This window comes from Phytophthora ramorum (genome assembly GCF_020800215.1).
Source record: "Phytophthora ramorum isolate Pr-102 chromosome Unknown Phyram_PR-102_s0001, whole genome shotgun sequence".
Lineage (NCBI taxonomy): Eukaryota > Oomycota > Peronosporomycetes > Peronosporales > Peronosporaceae > Phytophthora > Phytophthora ramorum.
The window spans coordinates 2,545,935-2,571,000 of record NW_027150647.1 but is presented as its reverse complement, the minus strand read 5'-3'; the positions used below and the strand labels follow the sequence as shown (position 1 = coordinate 2,571,000).

Sequence of the window (25,066 nt, the reverse complement as noted above, 5' to 3'; positions counted from 1 at the left end):
GCACCGGCGCGCAACCGCGACAACTGAATCCGCTTAGTTCTTGGCGTCCGCCTGGCGGACCAGCTCGGTGATGGCCATGTCGCCCTCACCGTGGTGGCGAATGTAACCAGCCAGAGCGAACGTGTCCGACTCGCCCGTGAAGACGCCGTTGGCGTTCACGCGGCCGACGTTGATCTGCACCGAGGCGTGGTCCTTGGCCGCGAGGATGCGGTTGGTCCACGAGCTGCAAGCAAGCGACAAAGGCAGCGAGTTAGCACAGTGCTCTCTGCATTAAACGATCTACATCGGATAGCGGTGCACGCACCACTTGCGCGGGATGTAGATGTCGATCGACTGGCCGGCTTCGTTCTGCATGGTTACTTGTCTAGAGTCAGTTGAAATTCCTCAATAAACGCTCCACAGGCAAAAGCGCTCGAAAAGCCATGGCCTCGCCAAAACCAATGGCCCTGACTGTACGTTACCGGCCAGGCATACAAACATCAAGTTATTTTCGACCTCTGCCGATGTCATGTGGTGTGGCATACACCGGCTTGGATCCCAAGGGTGTCAATACGCAAGACAAGAAGAGACGAGCATGGCGGAGCAGATCACGGAGCAGCAGGTGGTGGCCACGTACAAGAGTCTGCGCGCCGAGGTGCGGCAGATGGCCGAGAAGATCTCGGAGCTAGAGGTGGAGACCACGGAGCACGACCGCGTGATCCAGACGCTCAACGAGCTGCCCAAGGACCGCAACGCCTACCGCATGGTGGGCGGCGTACTGGTACAACGCTCGGTGCAGGAAGTGTTGCCGGCCGTGACGTCCAACCGCGATGGCATCGCGCAGGTGCTGGCCCAGCTGAACGAGAGCATCAAGCAGAAGGAGAAGGCTGCGGATGAGTGGCAGCGCAAGTACAACATCCAGGTGCAGCAGCAGTGAGGGGAGGGCGAGGCAGACGGGTGGTTGGCACGAGGAGAATAGATCGTGGCCCTGCAGCTCTGCGTGCGTTCGTAGTCCGTTGAAGAACACGAAGGGCTATTTAACCTACCGCAGAGTTGCATTCCTTCATTGATATTGATACAGGGGATTCAAAGACTGTACTGAGCTCAAGACTTGCCAGCGCCCTCCGTTAATGCATGCATGAACCGTTTCTACGGACAGCAAACGACATGGTAAGTTGCGTTGACGAGACCAATAGATGGCTTGAATCATGTCATTTAACCTGCAGTGCCATGTTGATAGCCTTGACCTGGTCGTACTTGGCAGTCACGATCTTCAACTTCTCGTCGAATGCGGTCTCTTGCTGTTCCACAATAGCCTTCAGCGAATAATTTGCTTGGTCCTGCACACGAACGAATAGAGGAACGCACGTGTAAGTAGAGCTGCAATAACCTCTCCAAGCACCGACAGCACCCACCTTTTGCTTGCACGCCGCTTCAAGCTCCTTAATTCTTGTCATGAGTGGGTCATCTTCTGCATCCTCTTTCCGCCGTATTCTCCCATTGCCGCTTTTACTCTTCCCTGTGACGTCTCTGTCGCTCTCTCGTCGCTGCACCAACTCGTCCTCCGAAATTGCCAACAGCCTCTCGAGCTCTGTCAGCAGCTCTTCCTGCTGCGTCTTCTGTTCCTTTGCAATCACCACCTTCTCCTCTCGGTAGAACCTCTCCCATTGCCGTAGTCGCTAATCACCAGCAGCAACAATAACCGCATCAATCTACCTGATTCCAATGTCCACCTCGTACTGCAGCTGCAGTCTCACCTGCTGCAATTCCTCGTTCTTCTCTCTAAGCTCGCGCATCTGCTGCGCGTCGATCTGATTATCATGCAGCAAGCCCTCCAGCTCGATCACGTGCTGCACCTGCAGGTCCATGTCTCGTAGGTGCTGTGCGAACTCCTCCTCCTTTGCTGTGAGTCGTTCCTGCAGCTCCACGTTGTGCTCGCTCAGCAGCTTGCGGTCATGCGCGTACTTGGAGATGCGCAGCTGCAGCTCATGCTCCCACTTGCTCTGCTCGGTCTTGAACGCGTGCAGCTGCGCGCGCTGTGCCTCCATGCGGCGCTGTAGGCCCGTGGCCAGCTCGCGTTCCACCTCCAGCTCGCGGGCGCCCCACCAATCGCGCGCCTGCTGCGCCTCATCCTGTGCCGCCGCCGTATCAGCCGACTGCATACCGGAATGTTTCAAAGAATGTACCCCAATGATAGATGCGAATGGTGTTATTTACACAAGTATTGAAGTAAAGGTTAAGCATAGGGTGGGACACATAAATGACCAATCTTTCAGGTCTACCCAAAGGTAAAAGTTCGTCGGTGGTTGCTGTTGGCGGTTAGATACGACCCGCTCCGTTCCATTGCGTTGTGCACGGCAAATGCGTCCCCTGTGATTGGCTTTAATTCCGCTACGCCAGGGCTCCCTCGTTTGTGGTTGCAAGTCACTCGTTCACTCGCCAGCCTCAAGCCGCAGACCCCCAGAATGAACCGCTTCGTCGCCGCCCTCCGCCCGCTGTCCCGCGCCGTCGCGCGCCCGCAGTTCGTGTCCCGCGCGGCGCCCGCCCGCTTCTTCAGCGCGCAGACGTTCCTGGACCGCAACGAGGTGAGCGAGCGCGTGCTGGGCGTCGTCAAGAACTTCGAGAAGGTGGACGCGGACGCCGTCAAGGAGGTCGCCAAGTTCCAGGAGGACCTGGGCCTGGACTCGCTGGACGTGGTGGAGGTCGTCATGGCTATGGAGGAGGAGTTCACCATCGAAATCCCGGACAACGAGTCGGAGAAGCTGCTCACCCCCGCGCAAGTCATCGACTACATCGCCGCGCACCCCATGGCCAAGTAACTTCGCTCTCTTTCTTCAGCTGTAGTCTGCTGTGCGTGGTGCAGTGCTGTGTACGGCGCGCGCTCTCTCTTTCTGGACTGGCGGGACGCTGGAACAGCGCAGTCTCCATCCCCGACGCCGTTTCACGGCGAGAAAGATACAGGTTCTCGTCGGATGTCGGTGACGAGCTCAAGTGGAGCTCACAACTCAGCCCATCATTAACAAAAAGAAAGCTACTTTGATAAAGTCTTGCGTGTGTTGGATGGATATGTACCAAGAGCATGCTGAAGCGAGCAATGTGAGGCTGTCAGGCTGCCGGCCAAATCCAAGTTGACCGCTTCGTTGTCTACTACACTCCGATCAAGCTGCGTACACTGTACGATGCTGAAGCACTACGTTGGGCGAGTGTCGATACTCTCAAAATCTGTTTAACACTTTCGCTCATTACTCGCATTGACATGTTTTAGCTTGCTAAATAAATTGTTGCACCAGCGTAGTGCTCTCCCGCACTCCCCGTAACCACAAGGGTGCAATCGATCGGTGCTGCGGGATCGACCTGGCCTAGCACGCTTCCGTTCTTGCAGCTTACTTGCCTTCCCTCTTCTTCTCCGCCTGCAGCCGCGACAAAATGTCGTTGATGTGATTACGCACGACAGGCTGGCCAGTGGCCGTGCGCTGGCTCAGCTTCACGTGGCGCTTCTTGCGCTGTGTGACCTTCTTCTCTGCGACCACGATGCGCTTCTTCTTGTCCTCTCGAGCGCGCTGGTGCTCCATCTTTGTGACTGCAGCCTTCTTCTTGGCCTTAAAAAACGGGTCTGGCTTCACGACGTGCTTCCGCTCGCTCTGCTCCCCTTGCTTGTCTACGCGAGCTTCCACCTGCTCAGACGATCAGCAGGTCACTCATCAGTAAAAAAAAAAAAATGCCCCCACTACCTACAGCAACCAACTCCGCGTTGTACCTGCTTTGCATCGTCGTCCACTTTTCCGCTCTGGAGTTCGCTGAAGAACCTGTCGTAGAACGACGACCCGGCCGGCGCGTCGGCATCGCCAGCAGCCGCCGCCGACTTCTTCACCTTCTCGTACTGACGCCGGCGCTGCGCCTTATGGATGATGACCTTCTTCTTGCTCTTGGCATCGCTCCTGGACCGCTGGGCCTTGCCCTTGATGAAGCGCTCGAGACTCAAGCCACTGCCTCGCATGCTGACCGATTATTCGCTACTCTTCGCACTTCTGGCTTCCAATCAATGGACGCTCGGTGATTGGCTGTACGACGTGGTGTACACGAACACGAATGTAGCCATCTGAGCGTCCACTTCAACTCGTCACTTAGAACGAGTGCGACCTGGATGGCGCAACGGTATGGTCGGCCTCCTGCTGCTCCAATTGGTACGCTGGCATCGTCGCTGTTGCCTGCTTGCACCAGCACCCACAGCCAGTGGGACATGCAGTCTCGACCTCGAACCATTCGCGCAGGTGTTCGGCGTGGCCGCCGTGGCCGCAGGTCATGCAGAACATCGACTGGCCTCGCACCACGAGCTGGCACACTGAGCACCGCACTGCGAAGTCCCGGCAACTAGTGCACACGGGGTCTATCGTTTTCTACACGGTGCAATACAGATACAAGAGTTATAGCACACGCATGGTAGATCGAGCTCGAGAGCGCTCGGGGTACGTACCGCATTGCACGAGCCACAGATCAAGCCCATGGAGATGCCACGCGGGTCTTGCGCGCCGTGAGATTTTGTCTTGAGTACCTCGTTGCGCAAGTTCATGGCGCCGTAACGGTAGAGCACATCTGCGTACGCCTCCTTGTAAATGTCATAGCGCGCCTCGTCCTCAGGAAGCGACGACAGCAGACATTTCTCGTCATCTACCGAGCGGAAGCTAAGCTCCAGCAGCACGCGATCGTTTGCATCAACTTCCTCTTCGCTGCTGGCTGTGCCGAGTGGAGCATGTAGAGGCGATGGTGGTACTGGACCGGTCCTCGGTGAAGCATTCACTGGCATTGATGTTGCTGGCGATTTGCCGTTGACTGCCTGAATGGGAGGCTTGAAGGTGTCTGCAGTTAGCCGAGGTGGCGGAGCTTCCTTGCCAGAGTTCCCACTCCACGTCTTGAAAGGATTCTCCAGCCGCTCAAAGTCCATTTTCCAGCCACTTCCTGGTATCTTCCCGTCACGACCGATAGTGGTCGGTCCTGATGAGCTGCTTACAGTGGATTGTGTGTGGTCTCGAATAGGGCTCGATTGTCGACTCGATGCAGCGCTGCTAGTCCCGCTGCTTACCAGCGGCCAATCTTTCGAAGCACGCAAAGTTGCGTCCTTATCAGCCGGTAGACCCTGCGTACGTGCTTCGCTGTGGCTGCTCGACCGCCGAGTGCCTCTCATGACCGGAGGAGCATCGCTTGAGTCGGACAAATTCATAGTCAACTGCGAGATAGCATTCGACGATGAGCGTCTGGAGCGCATACCACTGCTAGTGCTTCCAGTAGCACTTACTGAGCTGGATGCCATTCCACCACCTACTTCTTCGATGCTTGCGCGTCTGTCCTCACGTACGACGGGGAGTTGGTCTTCCACTGTAATCACCGAGGGGGCCACTGATTCACGTATCTTATCCTGCTCCTTGCGTTCGTTTGGCTTGAGCGCACACACAATAGATGCCAGTGCTTGGACGTCTCCTGCCTGTTCATACATGTCTAACACTTTGTGCACTAGACGCTTTCCAAGTGGATGGGCGCTCCATGGATGAGCCGTTCGCAGGCATAACGATGTCGAGGGATTTATGCTCTTCTTGTAAATGGGCAGTTCCACCTCAGGTGCCGCTGAGATCTCCAACAGAGACCAAATCTGCTGCAAGTCGCTTCGTCCGGCCAACAATGCAGTTCGTGCATTTTGTGCGCACGTTGCCGCTAGTGCTGTGCAAGATTCGTCGTACGTGGTGTCGTCGTCTTCTTTTTGGCCCAAGGTAACAGCATCATTGTCGGCTAATAAACCCTGTAGCACACGGCTCAAATTATTCTTCGAGGTGACGCCACGATTGTTGGACATATCTTCTGCAGCCCACAGCATCCAGGATATCATTGAGCGGTTTACGGAGCCGAGCTGGCCCTTCTTGCGCTTAGTCGGCGCGATAGTCTTGGGTGATACTGGCGAAGAAGACATACTGCGTGGTTCGAGGTTGGTTTGGTACGTTAGGATGGAAGATACACCACAGAGCTTGGATAAGTCGAGGATCGTCACGCTAATACTCAGATCGAGATTTAGTGCCGGTGCGGGTTGCTCCACACGTTTCAATCGTTCTACCGTGCTTGAGCGGACAGATGCTCGAGGGGAGAGCTGGCTTGGCGGCATTGAGAGGAGATGTTCTGGGTTGTTCACGGGCAAATGATACTCGGCACTTGAAAAATAAGTATTCAGGTACTCTGATCCTCCGTGAATGGAAGGCTCCATCTCGTTCACCCCACTCAAAATGTCATCATTTCCACCAGTACCTCCACTACCTGATGAATAATACATTGATGCATGACGATAGCCGTGCGCGGAGACAGAGTGATTATCCACGTCTTCACCAAATACACCCACACCAACTCCACCGTCAATCAACTCCTGTGGTTGCTGCTGCTGTCCTGCCCAATCATTGGCACCAACGTCCATGGACCCCATGATATTGGCCGACGATAGTAGCTTTACAGGTGGCTTTTTGTTTTTCTTGGTCGCAAAGCGAGAGTCCCTCAAGTCCAGCAACTCTTCATATGTACGCGGCAGCTTATTCGGAGGAACCTGCGGCTTGTTTTCTTTACCTGCGGCAACTGCAGTAGGAACAACTGCCGAACTGCGCGATTGACCGATAGCCACACGTGAATCGAACACCAAAAGCATGTTGGGACCACTGAAGGATGCTCCGGAAATACGAGGGCATGGGAGTGCCCTTGCGCCATTAGTGCTGGCAGCTCGCTCTTTCGTGCTTGCAGAATCATCAGAAGAATCATCCTTCTCTCCAGTCCCTGACAATGGGCCATCCTCTTCGCCACTCGCCGGCTGCGATTCTCCACCTTTGATAAGCTCTTCTTCGAGTGCAAGCAGGGCCTGTAGTGAACTGTCGTTGCCCTCCAACGTGTATTCATCCGTACTGAGCGGAACTGCCGACTTCGGGATCACCAGCGGCACAAAGTCCGTTTTCAAGCCGGACAGGCTGTATTTGGAGTGCTGCGCGTGCATCTCTGCGAATTCGGCGTGTAGCATGCGGCGTGCATCCGTCTGGCGAGCGCTGGTATTATTGCCCTCCGATGGAGCAACGTCCGCAAGATAAGACGCCGTATCGTAGCCGCACGCCTCAAGCTGCGGCACATCCACATGCCACATGCGCAGTTCCTGGTCTTTTGACCACGACACTAGCTGGTACACACTGGTTTGAGGCCGAACCCTCCATGCCATACCCTTTACCAAATCGCCATGACCCACGAACGAGTGCACGAGCTCCGCAGTGACCGAAGCTCCAGCACTGGCACCAGAAACATCCCCATCCCCAGCATCATCGTTAGACCCATTGCCACCGTCACCATGCGAAAGAGCCCACAAGCGTATCGTATTGTCCATCCGCTGCGAAATAGTCACCAAACCGTCACCGAAAGGCGTGTACTGTGCTCGCCAAACCGGTGCACCAGTCGTCAGTGTTCCCTGACAAACTCTCGGCTGTGTTACATCCCAGAACTTGACCGTCTTGTCCTCCGAGCACGTCACCAGCTCATACATCCGCTGCGGATGCCAGTCCAGACCATAGATCTTCTGCATATGCGCTGTGATCAGCGCAGCGGGCGCCACCGCCCTCTCTCCAGCTGCACGTAGATCCCAAACTCTCACCTCTCCATCGTGCGCTGTAGCTAGCGACGTGGCATCCACGCGGTTCCACTCCACTTGAATCACGCTCGTATTGAACGCGTTCAGCGTCTGCACGGGCCTCTGCGGCGACCTCATATCCCACAGCAGCGTCTTGGCATCCGCCGAGCACGTGGCCAGCAGCGACGGCTCCATAGGTGACCACGCCACGTCACTAACCGGCCGAGTATGAGCTCTCAGCGTTGCGACAAGCGGCTGCGAAGTCGACTGTGACCCACCGATGCCGTTGCCGCCGGAACCGTTGCTGTGGCCGTGTTTATAGGCCGCGGACGAGCCCTGCCCCGCCCCAATAGACGGTGAAGCTCCAGAACCCACCCTGACGTCTGCAATGTCCCAAATGAGCGTGTTCCGGTTGCTGGACGAGGCCACGTGGCTCTTGAACAACGCGTGCGGGTTGCACTTAACTACTGTCACCTCTAACTTCGTCTGGTGGTGCAGCGTGGCGGGCGGCAGGAATGGCGTCTCTAAGTCCACGAGATGCAGCCCTTTGCGGCCGGCCAGCACGGCGACGGATCCTGTGGCGTCCACGCTGAGCGCGCTGGCGTTCAGATCCAACTGCACGTTGACATTCCCGTGGATCGTGGAGCCGCCAGAAGTCGAGACAGAGCCACCAGGTGCCGGGGACGCGTGGGAAGGCGCATCCGTCGATCTAGAGCCGCCAGTGGACGCCGCATGCGGGCCGTGACTCGGCGCGGGGGAGCTGCTCGCACCGCGAGAGGCGTGATAGCTGCGGTGCCGTCGCCGCATGAGTGAAATGCAACCTACTACGTAGTACTAATACCGGTCACTTAGGTACGAATTGTATCTGCAAAGCAGAGCTTGTCAGCACTTTAAAAGGAGTAATACCGGGATAGTAATACATGACTATAGTATAACTAAAAACTTAGTAGATTGAGAATATCCTTGACTTGAATTACTATGTAATATATTAAGTGTCCTGGTCCCAAAATATTACTAAATTTACTAATACATGAAAATGTCTATTATAGGGACGACATATTATAAAAAATTCAAGAAGCAAATACACGTGGAGGCACGTGCTTTGTGGTTTCAGACAGAAAGTGGTTGCTAATTCAAGTTGCTGCAGAGTGCGAGAAGTATTGCGTAATTTTTATGTGACAGAGCAAGTACGTTCATATAACAATGTATATGGCTCGGGGGAAGTCAAAACGCTTTCCAAGAACGTATATTTCGACTGGCGGTGCCGTGATGAGTAGTCTCAGAACAAGCACTGAGAATCACCGAGCAGAAAAACGCGTTCTTCTGAAACAAAATTGGGGGAAATTCCATTTAATGGAGGTCAGCAATGCGAGGATCTCCGCGCGCTTCGCTCATAATGATCTTACTATCCAGTACTATTAATACAGGTAGTGGCAGTAATACAGTAATATAATGTAGTACTTCGAAGTAAATTAAAACTTGAAGCAGTAACTACTGAGTGATTCAGTAGGTTCCCCAACGCAGCCTTCCTAATACAGCCAGTATAAAACGAAAAGTGCCAGTACTGGCAAGCCCTGATGTGAGTACACTTGGGCAACTCGTCTAACATTACCTAGAATCGTTCTAAAGCTTTGAACGACGTAGCTGACCTACTTCTGCAAAATGGTGCGGATGCTGGCGCTGCGCTCCCCCAGCATCTTCACCATCCTCAGTTGAAGCGACTCGTACGCCTTCACTACGTTCGCGTGCGCTTTTTGCTGCGCTTGGTCCCGCGCTAACGATGACGCCTTCGAGGTGCTGCTGTGCGACGTAAACTTGAGCTCTGTAACACGCATCTCCAACGACCCCAGCTCTTCTTGCATGTGCTTCAGGAGGTTCCGCAGCGCGGATGCCGGTGTCGACAGCTGTTCGCTCTTCTTGCTCTTCTTCTTGGCCAACGCACGCTGCGCAAGAGCCAAAACGCTAAATGATGCCAACCCACAGTCACTCAGCAGCGCAGACAGCGTGGACACACCATACGGCGACAGCGACACAGTTGTATCAGAGGAATCGCCAGAGGTATACACGAGCCCAGCACGAAGTAGTTCAACAATCGCAGTAAAGTCGTCCTGGAGCTTCGTGATCGCAGCAGAAAGGTCGCCGCCTTCCTTGTCCTCGCCGTTGACGGCATTCATAATGCGAGCCGACGTAGCAATCGCTTCCGAGCTCCATTTCCAAAGCTTCTCGTGAAGTTGAGGATCACCAGAACCAGAACCAGTGAGGTGCAGCTGAGCCACGATATCGTCGTACTCTTCGGTTAATGATTTCAAAGCTGCGTGATCGTCCACAGCAAGGCTCCTAAGCAGCTTCGGTACGAGAACACGAAGCTTCAGCCACAATAGCGACGAGGTTGAGTCCGCCGACCGATCGCACTCCACAAGAGGAGCTGTATCTTGCGCAAACAAGCTGCCGGTTGGGATCTGCTGCTTAGACGCCCAATCCACAACAACTTCTCGGTGCTGGTTGCGCGATAATTCAGCACCATCCGACACCAGCATCTCCTCGAGTACGGTGATTTGTGCGTCAAAACTCGAAGAGGTCACGAAGTCATGCAGCTTGGCGGGCCCGAGAGCGAGAGAGTCGAGTAGCTCAAAGCGCAATGTCTCCCCCCTGCTGATGGCCAGCGTGTGCGACTTCATCATGCGCTTGTGCAGGAATGAAGACATGTCGACCACTTTCGAGTAGACACCAAGGCGGTAAGCACGCGAGATGTACTCGGGTGTATCATTCGCTGTGCTCCGATGAAGAGCTGCAATTCGGTTGACCAGCTTCTTTGCCTCTGAGTGCTGGCAAAGGTCGAGCATCTTATCCAGGACCAAGAATGTCAGCGAATCTAACTGCACATACTTCACGTCTAGCTCAGCATGACGACTCAGCATCGCCTCCGCGGCACCCAAGTAGCCATATACGCGGGACAGGAGGAGCTTCATTTGGAAGTTGTACGCACTCTTCTCCAGCCCATACTCGAGCAGCCCTGCTGCACGCTCCAAATACTCACGGTGACCGCTTGATCGCTGATAAATATCCAGCAAAAAGTGTGTCGCCAGCAACAACAGGTCGTCCGTAAGCTGCACCTCCCGCTGCCCACCAGCGCTGCCGATATTAAGCCAGCTCGCAGCGTCGTACTCGGCTTCCAGCTCATTCACGACATGATCTAACTCGTCCACCGAAAACTTCTCGTAGTAGCCTAGGAAGCGAAGCGTCTTGAGCGCGAGCAGCCGCTTGCTCAAGTTGCCTTGTCCTTCTTTGCGTTCTTTTCCATCAACGTCGTCACCGGTGGGGTAGTTTTTGAGCAGCTTTGCAGCTTCTTCTGACAGCTTGCAAAAGTGCTGGACCAAATTGGATTTGGCGGATGCAGACACCAAAGTGCTCTCCTTGAGGTAGAGAGTAAAGTACTGCTTCAAGTCGGTAAAACAGCACGCTTTGGAGTAAAATCGATCCGCGTAGGCGACAATGAGTGCTTGCAGCTCAACCTCCACCTGCGCTACAGCCCCATCTCCCGACTGCAAGCGACGCAGAATCTCGCTGCTGACGTGAATCAGAGCGAGAGCAGGCCCTCGGATACGTTCGTTGCCAGGACGAGACTGCAGCCCCTTCAGAAAACCCGTAATCTCTTTACCAAGCACCTGGAGCTCCTTGGCCGTGCGGTCCGACGTTTCTTCGAATCGAGCGGCAATGTACTCCTTCAAAAATGTCCAGTCATCGGCGTTGAACTCCTCCAAAAGCTTGCGATTCACGGCAGCACAGCGTGTCCAGTTGGCCACGTTCTTGGCGAGTGTGGCCTCCAGCGACAACCTGTCAATGGCCTGCATCGGTCCGAGCTCAATCTCCTCGTCGTACGCGCCTTCACCCTCCGCAGCGCGTCCCAGCTTGACCTTCTTCTTGTCCTTCTTGCCATCATCCACCTTGACAAACTCGTCAAAGGCCTCGAGCGCGCCCTGGTGGTTGCTCTGCAGCTGCATGATGAGCACCGTCAATTGCAGCGCCTCTCCGTCGTCCGAGCCGGTCCCTCTTAGCGTCTTGAGCAGCATCTTCTCGGCCAGCGCAAGCATGCGCGCGGGTGTACCGCCGTGTTCCACCTGCAGCATCATGCTGAGCGCGGCCCAGCACACGTACTTAATGTTGCCGAAGGCCTTGAACATCTTGAGTGCCGTCTGCTGTTGCTTGAGGAAGGCGCCACGTCGCGCGTAGGCCACAAAGAGCGACTGGAACAGGTCCTCGTCGGGCGGGCTGCTCACGGCGCACGCATGCTCGAATGTGGGCAGCATCTCGTGCTCGCAGCCACCCAGCTTGAAGACCAGGTTCATGGTGTTGAGCAACGTGTCATCCGTGGGCTGCTTTAGCTGAACGCGACGGCAGATGTCCAACGCCTCCTCCACGCGGCCCGTGCGCTCCAGACAGTGCGCCTTGAGCACCTGCACGATGTCCAGATGGGCCACGCGCTTGTGCTGCGCCAGCTTGATGGCCGCCTTGTACTGGCGTCCGTCGATGGCGTCGTAGATGGGCCGCACATAGCGCGCCATGAGCCGGCCGTCGTCCGCCATCGGGATCCGATATTATAATGATCCCCCTTCGCCAGTCGGTGATTCGCTGAAGGGATGCTAAATATAGCATCTTTTTGACCAGTGAAAGACGAGATACCAGTGTTGCATAGCAGACGCGCAATTGCAAGTGTGCGGCTGGAAGACGATGGCGAGCCGAGCGATGCTGGCGATGAAGGCGCTGCGCCGCGGCCAGACGAACGGGGCCAAGATGACGCGCCGCATGTTCTCCGACGCACCGTCGCCGGTCAAACGCGCTGAGAAGTTTGGGGTGAGGAGGAGAGCTGCAGCCGGCAGGATCGTTGCAGATTGATACGCACTAGACTATTGCTGACGTGTTGGCTCTATCGCTCTCTGCATTGCCAGCCTGTTAGTTGGAGCGGTTTGGCACTGGCCGGCGTCTTGGGCGGCGGCGTCGTGTACTATTACTACTCAGAGAAGGACCGTCTGCAGACGCAGTGTACGGCGGTATACTGCTGGATGCTCCAAGAACTGGAGGCTAATTGCTGCTGTTGTTACTGTTGTTGCTACCGGTAGCCACGTCCAAGGTCACGTCGGTGGGCAAGCCGCTGCTGGGTGGTCCGTGGACTCTGGTGGACTGTGACACGAGACGCGCGGTGACGGACGCGTCGTTCCGTGGCAAGTACTCGCTGTTGTACTTTGGCTTCACGCACTGCCCGGACATTTGCCCCAACGAGCTCGTGCGCATCGGCGACGTGCTGGATAAGCTAGAGAAGGAAGACTGCCCGGAGGTGGTGCCGCTGTTTGTGACAGTGGACCCCAAGCGCGATACTGTTGCGCAAATGCAGGCGTACAAGGCCGACTTCCACCCCAAGTTCAAGATGCTCACGGGTACTCGCGACCAAGTGGCGGATATCAGCAAGGCCTACCGCGTGTACTTCTCCAAGGCGGACGAGAACGACGACGACGACGACGACTACCTGGTGGACCACTCCATCGTCATGTACCTTGTCGGCCCGGATGGCGAGTTCCTCGACTTCTTCACGCAGGCGGCGCGCGTCGACGATATCGCGGCTAAAATCAAGTCGTATTTCTAAGCAGATAGCGGTACACGTACTAGCAGGGGTTGTCAATATAGCTCCGGTGGATTTTGCGGGATACGCTTGCCTCAGATCTAAGCGGAGGTATCAGATCTGATCCGATGGCTGAGTCGGCGGATGCCATCACCAACTGGTCAAAAACGGCAGGCTCCGCTAATCCGACACTTTCGAACCAGGCAAGGCGAACATGGCGAAGCGCCGCAATGAGAACGGCCAGATGCGCCGCGAGGAGTACGAGGCCGCAGACGACGACGTGAGCGCCGACTCGTTCGAGATCGGCTTCCAGCGCGCCAGCGAGGACTCCATCCGCAAGCGCAAAATCGTCAAGGCGCGGGTCGGGAACCGTCCGCCAGTGGCGGCCAAGCCCAAGGCGGCGGAGGCAGCAGATGACGAGGCCAAGAGCAACCCATTCGGAGGGTTCCAGGTCCGTTTAACCCGTTTACGCTACGGGGTTCACTGCGGGGTTCCACTAATTTGATGATGTTTTGCTGCTCAGGGTCTGACGGCGGCCAAGCCCGCGAGCTCCAACCCGTTCGCTGGCTTTTCGGGTCTTACGGGTGCTGGTAACCTGACAGCTGAGAATCATAGTGTGGCTAGCAGCAGCTCGAATGTGTCGGCCTCGGGTTCGTACCAGGAGGCCATGGAGGCACTCAACAAGGGCTTCCTGGCTTTCGTGAACGGCCAGTCGCAGAAGAACCCGAGCGCGAGCTGGGTGGCGGCAGTTCAGGTGTGTAATAATTGATGGGGTTGTTGATGAGGAAACGGTGAAGACTGAGTGCGGTGTTGACGACTTTTGTAGGACTATTTGAAGTACGCGAGTGAGATTGCCACCAAGCACGTGTCCACCAAGCCGGTTGCTATCAACGAGTCCAAGCGTGCGGCTCCTGCTCCGTTCTCGTTCAGCGCGGCCCCAGCTCCCGCTTCTGCTCCGTCGAGTTCGTCTTTCGCGTTTGGTAGCAGCAGCGCTGCGACTAAGAAAAAAGACGACGAGTTGGCGAAGGCTCCCGCTAGCGGTGGGTTTTCGTTCGGTGGCGCCAACACTGCCGCTAAAAACGCTGACGAGCCAGCAAAGTCTAGTGCTGGAGGCTTTTCTTTCGGTGGTAGCAGCAACTCGCTTTTCTCCGCCAAGTCTTCGGATGCTGGGGAGAAGGTCATGCCTGCGTTCTCCTTCGGAGCTCTGCCCAAGCCAGCAGCACCTGCAGCTTCATCCACCCCTACCACTGGCGGCTTCTCATTTGGCAACCTGAGCAGCACTACTCCCGCTTCGACTTCTGCCTCGACTACCGGCGCTTCAGCCCAGGACGAAGATGAAGAGACCATCGGACGCGAGGAAGCTACTGTGATTATCAAGGTTCGTGTGCCGAGTCATTGCTATCTTGTTGCAACTGAATCTAACATCGTACGCTTTGCCTTCCCAATGCAGAGTGACTCTCCCGACGACGACTGCACGTTCGACGCCGACAAGGCCAAGATCTTCGAGTTCAAGAAGGACGAGAAGCGCTGGGCGGACAAGGGCGTGCACCCGCTCAAGGTGCTGGTCAACAAGCAGACCAAGAGCGCGCGGATTCTGGTCCGTAACGAGATCGGCAAGATTGTGCTCAACTCGGCGCTGTACAAGGGCATGGTGGTGCATCCGCATGAGGCCAAGGGCAAGAAAACGGGCGTGACGCTGGCGCTGCAGGTGGAGGGCGGCGAGCTGACGCAGTTCTTGCTCAAGGTGAACGCCGCGCGAGTAGACGACTTGATCAAGGCGCTCGAGTCGGCCGCCGCCTCGTCCTAATGCGTGCCCGCTAGTCTCAACAATGCATACTAGTAATGCAGTGCATACAACACCCACGTCAAACGGCAACGTCAACGACTATCAGAGTGTAGCCATCTCCACAATCCCTTCAGCACTACATATCCGTATCAAGTTTCCCAGGTCGATCGGCGTCCACCAGTCAAGGTGAGCAGCCGCAATAGCGACCCTGGTCACAATTGCTCTGTAGTCATGGGCGCCAAGAAGGAGCCGACGCCGCCGGCGTCTCCGCAGAAGGGCGACTTCCTCAAGCTGTTCTGGACGCTGGCCGAGAGCGACCGCGATGTGCGCACGCAGGCGGCAGCTCAGTTGCTCGCGCACTTGCAGAGCAGCGCTAAGGCTGATGCCGAGGTGCAGTACACGCTCAAGCGTCTGGTGCGCGGCTTGGCCTCGTCGCGCGACGCCGCTCGCCAAGGATTCAGCACAGCGCTGAGCGGTCTCTTGGTCGCCTTCCCCACGCAGTTGGCGCTGCAGAGCACGCACGAGTTGCTGCGTGATGCCATGGAGGTGCACTCGTCCATGAAGCCCATGGAGCAGCGCGAGCACATGTTCGGCCGCCTTTTCGGCCTCTTGGCACTGCACCGCTCTGGCAGACTCGCTGCGGACCTGCCGCTGCTGGTGGCCGTGGTCAAGGAGCTGCTGGAGATGGCCGCGTTCAAGCGGTGGTTCCGCGAGACGTGCTACGAAGCGGCGCTAACGCTGCTGGCGGATGTGCCGGCGGATCAATTCTTGACGGAAGTGGCTGCTCCTATTCACAATTGCCTGAAGATCCAGCCCTCCAAGGGTAGCGAGGAAGAAGGTGTGGAGGCCTGGAACGCCGACCAGGTGCTGCTCGCCGTTGGTGTGCAGCGATACCTGCATGCCACGGGCATCGACCAAGATGAAGAACAGATGAAGCAGCTGCCGGCGAACTTTGCGGCGGTTAACGCACTGCAGCGCCACAATGTACACCTGCTGGCGCGTCCACTGCGGGGATCGTCGGGATGCTACCCGCGTGTACACTCGGCTTGGTTTGGAGTGTTTGGCTACGTGCTCAACCCGACAGAAGATGCGTCGGCCAAGCTTGATGGCGAGCTGTTCCAGGAGAGCTGGACGGTGCTGGTGGAGAACTCACTTGTCGGTGGCAACAACGCGGACGACAGCGCCCCTACAAGCCACGAACGCCAGGGTTTGGCGTTGAAGTTGTTCGAGCTCGTCGCGCCCAAGCTGCCTGCGCCCGTGCTGCGAGCTATCCTCACACCGCGCTTTGTCAAGTGCCTATACAACAACGCTGTTGCCAAGAGAAACTATCTGCACGAAGCTGCGCGTCACTGCCTCAAGTCTTTCGCGGCGTGTGCGCCTGCTGAGTTTTTCCACTTCTTCCGCAAGCAGTTCGCGTCGCCTCTTTCCATTCTGGTGACGGCTGCTTCCGCTGATAGCGACGACGAAGAAGAGGAGGAAAAGCCCAAGAAAAAGCAGAAACTGAGTGCTGGTGGCTATGCAGCACTCGTGGAGCTCGAGGAGAAGAAGGAGCGTGAAGAGTCGATTAAGCGACGCACAGACCGCGCTCGCGTGTGGGCTGTGGAGACTATGGTGACCGCTCTTACAGAGCAGCTGAGCGCCAAGAACGAGGCGAGCGGTGAAACGAAGAAGCTGCAGGACGACGTGCTGCGCTTCCTCGTGTTCCACTCGTTCTTCACGCCGTCCGGCGAAGCTGAATCCACTCCGTCCAAGAAGAGCAAGAAGAACAAGAAGGCCAAGAAGAGCAGCAAGTCTGCAGATGATGAGGTCGTGCAGGAGGCGGCCTCAGCCACGCCTGCCCTCACGGAAAACGTTTCGAACTACACCAAGACACGTCTGTTTTCACTGTTGAGCCTGGGTCTCTCGGGTGCTGATGGCGCGCGTGCCAGCGCTAGCGTGCTGAGCCGCATTTTCTCGATTGCTCAGGAAATGCAGACGGACAGCACTGTTGCTGTGCTGAGTGAGCCCTTGAGCGAGGAGGTCACGAAGCAGTTTACTGCGTTGGTTGGCCATGTTGACGCCCTGCGCCACAAGGAGGCTGAAGACGAGGAGGAGAACGCGAAGAAGTCTGCGACGCACCGGCCTCTGAGCGAGACGTTCCTTCTGCTGTTCATGAGCGCTGGACTCCAGCTTTTGGATGACGATCAGCGCGAGGACGCCACTGTGGTGGCTGCTGATCTAGACAAGTGTTACACTCAGCTTGTTGCGCGTGAGCAGAAGGCTACACCTACAAAGAAGAAGAGCAAGAAGAGCAAAAAGAAGGAGTCCGAGGAGAGTGAGGAGGAATCGGTGGTGGTGCTTACGGACTTGTTGCTGAGTCTGCTGTCGCAAGACTCGAGCGCGCTGCGTGAAATCGTGGCACAGGTCTTCCGTTCGCTGCTGCCGCTGCTCAACGGTGACTGTCTTACAACGATGGTGAACGTGCTGCAGCCTGCGCCTGATGGTGAGGCTGCTGCCGGGGACGAGGAGGACGATGAGTTTTCCCCAGTGACGCATGGTGAGGACGAAGAAGAAAACGATGATGAGGATGAAGACGAAGAGGAGGAGGAGGTGATGCTGTCGTCGGCGAACGCTGTGTCCGATGCCCTCCGCAATGACAAGAAGCTGTTGGCGCTGCACCAGGAGGATCTGGCGCTTGCTGCTATCGTCGGACAGGTGAAGCACCGCTCGCAGCGCAAGAAGGATCTCAAGCGTTCTCGTCTGCAGACCATGCACTTCCAGCTGCGCGTTTTGGACCTGCTTCAGGTGTTTGTTTCGCAGCGCCCTGAGCAGACCGAGGCTGCGACGGCTAAGCACAACGCCTTGGTGTTGTCGCTGGTTGCCCCGCTGTTCCGTGTCCTTGCTCGCGTGCAGAACGCGGATGTGGAGAAGCTTGTGCTTCGGGATCGCCTGCAGGCTGTGCTTCTTCACAAGGTGCTCCGTGCCAAGGACAAGATTCCGTCTGGCGAGGCTGCTCAGACCGAAGCACTCGATGCTCTTCGCCAGATTGTCGAGCTTGTGCACACAACGGCTTTGGAGAAGGACCGCGCCGGCAAGGTTGCGTCTACCGCTGTTGTGTACCTTGTCCGTGTGATCTGCACCAGCGAGGCTTCTGCTGGGGAGGAAGTGCAGAAGATCATGCGCGCGTCCGTTCTGGATGCTTTCACAAAGAAGCACTCTCGCTTCCCGCGTGCATCGTTCGAGGAGCTGTTGACCAAGTCCCCCGCTGTTGGCGCTCGTGTGCTGCTCGAGCCTCTTACCGCTGTCGCCGCGGCGACGGAGAAGGAGACCGCCGACGAATCGGAGGTGCGTGCAGCCATCGACGAGTTTTCCAAGTGCGAGGTGTTCCGCCTGCTGACGGTGCTTCTTCGCGGCGCCAGCAAGCTGCAGCAGAGTGGTGAGCTGTCTGCGGCTCAGCGTAGCGCCTTCAAGCGTGTTCAGAAGTCGCTGAAGACGGCACTTGTACGGCAACTCGCCCCCCAGAATGTGCAGCAGCTGAAGGCGAAGCGTATGAAGGTCGTGATGATGTTCGCGCTGCAGCTTGTCAAGTTCTGGCACGCGTCAGAGGACAAGAAGGCCACGGAGGCCGATGTCCGCGCAGTCGTGACGGCTGTGCAGGCCGTGGAGTCAAAGTCGCCGGTCGTCAAGGGAATGGTGAAGCAGGTATCCGAGGCTGCCGGTATCCCGTTCGTGGCTACTAACGGTGCCAAGACGGACAAGAAGACGCCGGTAGAAGGCGAAGACGAGCTCATGCCCGAGCACGACGAGGCAGCAAAGAAGACCAAGAAGAGCAAGGGAAAGAGCAAGAGTCCCAAGGACAAGCAGAAGAAGAAGCGCAAACGCTCCATCGCCGAGGAGTAAGAAAAGTCGTCAGCCACTTACCACTTGGAGGAACGCGTGACCTATCGGACGAGCCACGAAATCGCAGTCGTGCTGCAGTCGCGTGTCCTCCATAAGGCCCAGCCCACCTATTATAGACCCTAGAGCTTTTGTGTTTGCCCTCACTCCACCAGCTTCTCCATCTTGTACTTCTCACTAGACATACGACACTCATCCACTCCCAGCAACTGCAGGCTTGCATCCTCGTCCTTGTTGCTTCTGGTTAACCGCTCACAGGAATGGGCGCAAGCTCCTATACTAAAAAAACTGCTACACCGTACGCCGCTGTCTTTCCTGCTTGGTCCAAAGAGGAACTCGACTGCTCATAGCTCGTGGTCGGCGTCGGGTATGTGATCTGCTGTCCTGTTGTCTATGGAGTCGCCGCTCTACCCGCGGAACTTGCCCCACACGTGCAGCAGCACCACGAAGCCCACAAATAGGAGGCAGCTCACCAGCACCGTCGTGGGACCGATCTTCAGGCCCGGCGAGTCGTCCGTGTAGAAGCGCAGGATACCGGCCGAGCTGCCACCCATGCCGCGGCCCGTGTTCTGTCCCGAGCGTGCCGCCGCCACCGGACGCCGGCTAGAAAGAAGCACATCAAAGTAAACAAACCACGAACGTTAGTATAAACTATGAAGGGCGTGAACTGCTACTTTGCCACTCACTTGCGCAGGCCGCTGGCCGCCGCGCCTTCCGCTGACGCCGTCGGGGCGGGCTTCTTGCCTGTCAAAGCTCCGTTCGTGCCCACAGCCTGCAAAGAACGAGAACGAGTCAGTCGCGGGGCCTATAGACAGCAGGGAGTCCTAAAGCGCGCACCATTGTTTTCTGTCTTGTGTCTCGGTTCGATTATGAGGAGGTCGATCCAAAGTCGAGGGGGAATTGGAGCTGCTGCCACGTATCAAAGTGGGCGTACCGTGGGTTCGAGCTAAGTACGACGCGATCGTGCGACGAACAACGTGTGACGTGTGAGAAAGGCAACTTGTAGTTTACAAGTTAACCTAGAGGTCCCAGTACGTTGCATTGGGGTCGTTGGGAAGCTGCAGAACCGTGGGCTTGACTACCTGCAGTTGTTGCAGCTGCCTTTTCTTGCGGAGGTTCAGGTACTTCTTCTTCTGGTAGCGCTCATACAGCGTTCGAGGGGCGAGCATGCCCATGAGCCCCGCGAAGGCCAGCGACAGCGAGACGGCCGCGAACAGCAAGAACTTCGAGCGGCGAGAGCTGCTGGCTTCCGCTAATTCTGGGGCGATTGTGATTGCGGCTACGTCTGCGGAACCACTCGCACTGGTCTCCCCTACGCCGTACTTGCTGTTGAAGGCGTCGTCCGCTAGCACGCACAGCAGCGTGTCCTGTACGTAACGATACACGGCGTCACCGTCGGAGCACGTGAGACTTGTCGTCTTGGACACGTTGAATGTCTGCAGACTCGCGAACAGTGTGGCGTCCGTCTGCCGAACCTCGAACTCTGCGAGCTTCCCAGTCGACGTGATGGACAAAACCTTCAGCGAGCTCGGGAAGACGACTCCGCCAACGTACGTGATCGGGTTATTTGAGAAGTTGAGCGTCGATACCGTGCTTGGGAACGATACATTGCGCAGGCTCGCCAACTCGCCATTTGACGCGTAGCTGCAAAAGCAGAAGAGAACCAGTCAATCGACGCTATACATCTACTTGGCAGCACCACTTACAATCTAACGAGGTTATTCGGGAAGGTAAAGTTTTGCAATGAAGTAAACACGTTTATCGATAGGTCCCTGCACGCCATCAATTGGATGCATCCAAGTCTGTTCAGTACACAAGTAGGAAAAGAAAATATACGCCACGCAAACGTACAGTGTCTGAACGGCAGACGGGATCGAAGCGTTTCCCAAATTCGCAATGCTGTTGTTGTTGAGGTAACTTCAGCACCAGCAAACGCAAAGCTGTGAGTTGCATGAACAGCACCGCGGCAGCAACAGCAACACGACGTACAGCTTCATGACGGATGGCAAGCTCTTCACATAGACGATCTCTCTACTGCTCAAATCCAGCTGCGTCGTTCCATCGCTGTCTGTCGCCACTCTGACGACGTCCACACTGCAGTCCTCTTTCTCGACCACCGCAGCAGCAGTTGAAGTCGATGCAGCGTAGTTCGAAACACTTGCAGCAGTGATAGAGCACGTTGTCGCAGGCACACTCACACTCGCAGCAATTCCAACCAAGGTGCATATCACGACCAGCGCAGCTCGCATCGCCCGCCGCAGCATTTTGCCAGTCAACCAGCTTTAAATAGTTGAAGTGGTGCACTATCCCATATAGCAGGTTTCAGTAGTGTGATCCACACAAGTATATGCTTTATAATGAGTAATTATGTGGTATACACGTATGTTGCTGATTGCGGTGGTTTACATCCTTGTTGGCAATCAACGGCAGGCGAGCATGGCGACGAGCTTGGCGGCGGCGCTGACGCAGGCGCTGGACGCCACGTTCCCTCGCGTAGCCTTCACCATGGCATACGGATCGGGCGTGTTTCAGCAGAAGAACCACGACGCCAGTGGCAGCATGGTAGACCTGGTCTTCGCAGTGGACGACCCGCAGGCTTGGCACGAGCTCAACATTGCACGCAACCCGCAGCACTACTCGGTGCTCAAGTATCTGGGCGCCGCCAACATCGCCGCCTTCCAGGAGAACTTTGGCGCCGGCGTCTACTATAATACACTGGTAAAATATAAATATGTTGCAAGTGGTAGCAATCAGAGAGACTGATTGAGAATGGCAGGTTCCTCTCACGGGCAAGTTACTCGGGACGCGACTCATCAAGTACGGCGTCGTGAGTACCAAGACGCTGTGTGAGGATCTACTCACCTGGAAGACGCTGTATCTGAGCGGCAGAATGCACAAGCCCGTACGTTGGTTGGTATGTGGCTGATGACAGTCAACGGAGACTCATTTTTTGTCTTTGCTACAGGTTAGCATCCTTTCTACGAGTGAAGACATCCAGGTAGCCAGCGCGACGAATCTGAGCCATGCACTGAACTATGCACTGCTTTGTTTGCCGGAGAAATTTACGGAGCAGGATCTGTACATGGTAGGTGAAAGCTGCGGTCAGTTGCGAAAGGAAGACTAACTCTCATTGCTTGTCAATTGTCACTGAGTAGAAGATCGCAGGTATCTCGTACCTGGGAGACTTCCGAATGACGTTCGGTGAAAACCCGAAGAAGGTGCGCAATATTGTGGACGGCAACCTTAAGTCATTCCGGGAGCTCTACCAACGCAAAATTCAGGTAAACAAACTTCACGTTTTGATGGTGCTGCCTTCGGTGCATGGCTGATGAATCGGTGATGCAATGTATTTCCACGACAGAACTCGCCGTTTATGTCTCGCTCGCTCTCCGACGGTGACATGCTGCTCGCCAATAGCAACGACCTCAAGACCAGGCAAACCATCGTGGAGGCTCTGCCGACCAATGTGCTTCATCGTCTTGCCACCAAATCACAGGCGATTGATCACCAAGCTGTCACTAAAAAGCAATTGCAGCGCGTCATCGCGACGATCGTGTTCCGGTCAAGCCGGTCGCAAAGTATTAAGGGCATTGCCACTGCTGGCGGCGTGAAATCGATCGTCTACGTCGCCCAGAAGCTGCAACGCACCTATTTCAAAACCCCCAAGAAGTGACATTGCTAGACACCTTTGAAGAAGCTAATGTCCAAGGGATCGCCGGAAAAGCGTGTTCAAATTTATCTATCTATTGTCGACTACTTAGACGGTCAGCACCTTCTTGAGGTATTCCACCCGGGTCTTGGTCTCCTGTGCGAACTCCTTGTCCTCTCCATCTAGTGCGTCAATCTGTTTGATGCGCTGGTTGCACTTGGCGACCAGCTCAAACTCGGGCCTCTTGCAAGCGGCCATAAACTTGGGGCCGATCATGGCGAACTCCGCGAGTCCCTCCACCGCGCTCTCGCACAAGTCGACGTCCTCGTGGGTGATGAACGCCGCTGTTGCTTGGATGAAGAAATCGGCTTCGAGCACCTGGTCCGCCGTCGAGCGAGCGTTGCGGATCAGATACCGCAGAAAGAACAGCGACTTGCGCTGCAGTCGGATATCCGTGGCGCCTGCCAAGTTCTGGCGCAGGAGTTCGAGTCCCTTGCAGCTGTCCCCCAGGAGCCTCGCCTCCGCCGCAGCGTGGTGACGAACCAAACACGAGATGCCCAGCAGCGCCTTCACGCGGCACGTGGTGTCCTCGTCCTCGCGCGCCAACGTGCACAGCACCTCCAGCAGACCCGCCTCCACCGCCGCGTCTTGGCAGAATGGGTTGTTCTGGACCACGACGGAGCAGACCTCTGCAGCCAATGCGCGGGACGAAGCCTGCGCGTACTTTTGCATGACGTTGGTCAGGACGCGCAGGCCGCCCATCTTGACAAAGTTCTGCGCGTTGTCCACCTGGTCGATACGCGTCAGCAGCTCGTCCAGCAGCGTGTCTTTGTACTGCGCGAGCTCCTCGGGAGACGGCTCGTTGCCCTCGTCCGCGATGGTGCCGTCTTCGGCGGCGAACACGAGCCGCGGGTCTTCGCCCTCGAGGATGCGCAGAATGTCCTTGACGCGCTCGTTCTCATCGATCACGCCCTCGTTCATGACCATCTCCAAGAAGCGGCGCTTGTCCTCGGAGATGGGTGTGGCTTCCATCGGCGTCGTGCCGTCCGTCTGCTTCATGGTCCACTTCATCAGCGCCTGCCACTTAGCCTGGTCTGCCATGGTTGTTGCAACTTGCGAGTGCGTACTTGTCAGTGATTTGCCTTGTGTCGGACTGACGTTGAATGGCTTGGCTGAAAGCAAAAACTTCGGGAATAATCTAGATTATTCCAAAAATGTAAATTTTAGAAAAAGGGCTTGTTGAAGCGAAAGCTTTGATGCTTGTTGTTTGAGCTCACGGGTACATGCTTGAATTCTTTTGCAATCCAGTTTAAAAGTGTCTTGTACCTGTGGCAGCTTGCATGCCTTGCTTTCCAGGCAATATGCCAGCGTGCATTTCCTTCGGATGGCCACGAACGGTTGATCATACGCACAGCTCTCGGTTTCAAGGTATATTCGTGTGCCAAGCGCTTTTAGTCAAGACAGCCAAGACAACGCTCTTCTAATTCCCAGCGAACAGCTTCTCGATCGGCTGGCCGAACTGTCCCTCGAAGAAAATCTCCGTGGGCTGGAAGCGTACCGACAGCTTGGCAGGCTTGGCGTCGGGGTTCCCGTGGCCCAGCGCCACCACCACAGGGACGCTGTAGCGGTCGGCGGGGATGTTCAGCACCTTCTTGAGGTCGGCCTGGTTCATCCCCTCCATCGGGCATGTGTCGAGCCCGTGTACTTTCGCCGCGTACAGGAAGGTGGCAGCCGCGAAGGTCGTTTGCTTGTACGCCCACGCCTCAGTCGACACGTTGGGGTCGTGCTCGCCCGAGAACAGCTCGACAAGAGGCGGGATGTTGTTCACGAAGGCGTCCGGAGCGCCATTGTCGCGGTTCAGCTGCTGCATGCGCTCCACGTTCTTGCTGGGCTCTGCAGAACACGTAACATCGAACACGTCAGCGCTTCCAACTCAACATCGCGAGTGCACAACTTACCGCAATCCGCTACGAAGACAGCCACGACGGGGGCTTCCTTCACCTTGCGGGCATTCGCGTCCATCATGGCACTCGCCAGCTTCTCGCGGTCCTCCTGCGTACGCATCAGAATGACTTGATACGACTGCGTGTTGAATCCCGTCGGGGCTCGCTGCAATGACATCAAACACATCGAGTGAGCACGTCAACGGCCACGACGATTTCCTTTCTATCTGGTAAAGCTCACCAGCGTCAGCTCCAGAATTTCCCGGAGCGTCTGCTCCGGTACGGGCTCAGAAAGGAACGCCTTGCAGGCGTAGCGCTCGCGGATCGCGGCTCCCAGTTGCTCGGCCATCTTGGTTGATTGTGATGAATGAACGGTCAATTCAAAAGTGACATGCACTATTCCAAGCTGCCCTGCCCGCCCTGCTCATGACCCCGCCCAGAAGATACCTCAAGGTGTTTCCGTAATCATGGACCCGTGAATAGGCAAAGCGACTCGACTCGAATTGCTGCGTCAGTCGCTACGAAACTTCAGTGTGGCTGCGTATGCATGGAGAATCGACAGTGCTGTGCAGGGTTCTCTCTACCT

The 25,066-nt window shown here is 56.3% G+C and overlaps 15 protein-coding genes across 16 annotated transcripts; 6 read left to right on the top strand and 9 right to left on the bottom strand.

The window, feature by feature from the left end:
* Window positions 1-33: 33 nt before the first annotated feature.
* On the bottom strand, window positions 34-354 carry KRP23_462 (40S ribosomal protein S21; the record flags this gene model as incomplete). Its single annotated transcript, XM_067889356.1, has 2 exons — window positions 34-223; window positions 305-354. 2 exons carry the CDS (start codon window positions 352-354, stop codon window positions 34-36), a joined length of 240 nt encoding a protein of 79 aa, XP_067751022.1.
* A 220-nt stretch (window positions 355-574) lies between these two features.
* Window positions 575-916, top strand: KRP23_461 (Prefoldin subunit 2; the record flags this gene model as incomplete). The annotated part of the gene is made up of 1 exon (XM_067889343.1): window positions 575-916. One exon carries the CDS (start codon window positions 575-577, stop codon window positions 914-916), a length of 342 nt encoding a protein of 113 aa, XP_067751021.1.
* A 167-nt stretch (window positions 917-1,083) lies between these two features.
* Window positions 1,084-2,141, bottom strand: KRP23_460 (uncharacterized protein; the record flags this gene model as incomplete). Its single annotated transcript, XM_067889331.1, has 4 exons — window positions 1,084-1,128; window positions 1,200-1,319; window positions 1,395-1,658; window positions 1,737-2,141. The coding sequence occupies 4 exons, from the start codon at window positions 2,139-2,141 to the stop codon at window positions 1,084-1,086; spliced, it is 834 nt and encodes a 277-aa protein (XP_067751020.1).
* A 303-nt stretch (window positions 2,142-2,444) lies between these two features.
* On the top strand, window positions 2,445-2,798 carry KRP23_459 (Acyl carrier protein 2, mitochondrial; the record flags this gene model as incomplete). Its single annotated transcript, XM_067889319.1, has 1 exon — window positions 2,445-2,798. The coding sequence occupies one exon, from the start codon at window positions 2,445-2,447 to the stop codon at window positions 2,796-2,798; it is 354 nt and encodes a 117-aa protein (XP_067751019.1).
* Window positions 2,799-3,362: 564 nt separating this feature from the next.
* Window positions 3,363-3,976, bottom strand: KRP23_458 (uncharacterized protein; the record flags this gene model as incomplete). The annotated part of the gene is made up of 2 exons (XM_067889308.1): window positions 3,363-3,653; window positions 3,737-3,976. The coding sequence occupies 2 exons, from the start codon at window positions 3,974-3,976 to the stop codon at window positions 3,363-3,365; spliced, it is 531 nt and encodes a 176-aa protein (XP_067751018.1).
* A 127-nt stretch (window positions 3,977-4,103) lies between these two features.
* Window positions 4,104-8,419, bottom strand: KRP23_457 (GATOR complex protein WDR59; the record flags this gene model as incomplete). Its single annotated transcript, XM_067889297.1, has 2 exons — window positions 4,104-4,376; window positions 4,454-8,419. The coding sequence occupies 2 exons, from the start codon at window positions 8,417-8,419 to the stop codon at window positions 4,104-4,106; spliced, it is 4,239 nt and encodes a 1,412-aa protein (XP_067751017.1).
* Window positions 8,420-9,261: 842 nt separating this feature from the next.
* Window positions 9,262-12,195, bottom strand: KRP23_456 (N-alpha-acetyltransferase 25, NatB auxiliary subunit; the record flags this gene model as incomplete). Its single annotated transcript, XM_067889286.1, has 1 exon — window positions 9,262-12,195. One exon carries the CDS (start codon window positions 12,193-12,195, stop codon window positions 9,262-9,264), a length of 2,934 nt encoding a protein of 977 aa, XP_067751016.1.
* A 145-nt stretch (window positions 12,196-12,340) lies between these two features.
* Window positions 12,341-13,250, top strand: KRP23_455 (Protein SCO1-like protein 1, mitochondrial; the record flags this gene model as incomplete). Its single annotated transcript, XM_067889275.1, has 3 exons — window positions 12,341-12,463; window positions 12,559-12,652; window positions 12,730-13,250. 3 exons carry the CDS (start codon window positions 12,341-12,343, stop codon window positions 13,248-13,250), a joined length of 738 nt encoding a protein of 245 aa, XP_067751015.1.
* Window positions 13,251-13,440: 190 nt separating this feature from the next.
* KRP23_454 (Nucleoporin nup61) lies at window positions 13,441-15,033 on the top strand (the record flags this gene model as incomplete). Its single annotated transcript, XM_067889264.1, has 4 exons — window positions 13,441-13,677; window positions 13,750-13,980; window positions 14,053-14,604; window positions 14,677-15,033. The coding sequence occupies 4 exons, from the start codon at window positions 13,441-13,443 to the stop codon at window positions 15,031-15,033; spliced, it is 1,377 nt and encodes a 458-aa protein (XP_067751014.1).
* Window positions 15,034-15,243: 210 nt separating this feature from the next.
* On the top strand, window positions 15,244-18,891 carry KRP23_453 (rDNA transcriptional regulator pol5; the record flags this gene model as incomplete). Its single annotated transcript, XM_067889253.1, has 1 exon — window positions 15,244-18,891. One exon carries the CDS (start codon window positions 15,244-15,246, stop codon window positions 18,889-18,891), a length of 3,648 nt encoding a protein of 1,215 aa, XP_067751013.1.
* A 404-nt stretch (window positions 18,892-19,295) lies between these two features.
* On the bottom strand, window positions 19,296-19,728 carry KRP23_452 (Protein transport protein Sec61 subunit beta; the record flags this gene model as incomplete). Its single annotated transcript, XM_067889242.1, has 3 exons — window positions 19,296-19,491; window positions 19,575-19,660; window positions 19,726-19,728. The coding sequence occupies 3 exons, from the start codon at window positions 19,726-19,728 to the stop codon at window positions 19,296-19,298; spliced, it is 285 nt and encodes a 94-aa protein (XP_067751012.1).
* A 179-nt stretch (window positions 19,729-19,907) lies between these two features.
* KRP23_451 (uncharacterized protein) lies at window positions 19,908-21,152 on the bottom strand (the record flags this gene model as incomplete). Its single annotated transcript, XM_067889231.1, has 4 exons — window positions 19,908-20,532; window positions 20,595-20,660; window positions 20,740-20,805; window positions 20,878-21,152. 4 exons carry the CDS (start codon window positions 21,150-21,152, stop codon window positions 19,908-19,910), a joined length of 1,032 nt encoding a protein of 343 aa, XP_067751011.1.
* A 172-nt stretch (window positions 21,153-21,324) lies between these two features.
* KRP23_450 (Phosphatidate cytidylyltransferase, mitochondrial) lies at window positions 21,325-22,561 on the top strand (the record flags this gene model as incomplete). The annotated part of the gene is made up of 5 exons (XM_067889219.1): window positions 21,325-21,606; window positions 21,665-21,790; window positions 21,854-21,973; window positions 22,044-22,169; window positions 22,250-22,561. 5 exons carry the CDS (start codon window positions 21,325-21,327, stop codon window positions 22,559-22,561), a joined length of 966 nt encoding a protein of 321 aa, XP_067751010.1.
* An 84-nt stretch (window positions 22,562-22,645) lies between these two features.
* Window positions 22,646-23,638, bottom strand: KRP23_449 (Hsp70-binding protein 1; the record flags this gene model as incomplete). 2 transcript variants are annotated; one of them, XM_067889207.1, is made up of 2 exons in its annotated part: window positions 22,945-22,998; window positions 23,081-23,638. In XM_067889207.1, the coding sequence occupies 2 exons, from the start codon at window positions 23,636-23,638 to the stop codon at window positions 22,945-22,947; spliced, it is 612 nt and encodes a 203-aa protein (XP_067751008.1). The 2 variants fall into 2 exon arrangements, with proteins under 2 accessions (XP_067751009.1, XP_067751008.1); XM_067889208.1 differs by having other exon boundaries at window positions 22,646-23,638.
* Window positions 23,639-24,017: 379 nt separating this feature from the next.
* On the bottom strand, window positions 24,018-24,829 carry KRP23_448 (putative NADH dehydrogenase/NAD(P)H nitroreductase; the record flags this gene model as incomplete). Its single annotated transcript, XM_067889196.1, has 3 exons — window positions 24,018-24,430; window positions 24,496-24,646; window positions 24,722-24,829. The coding sequence occupies 3 exons, from the start codon at window positions 24,827-24,829 to the stop codon at window positions 24,018-24,020; spliced, it is 672 nt and encodes a 223-aa protein (XP_067751007.1).
* Between the last annotated feature and the right edge of the window lie 237 nt (window positions 24,830-25,066).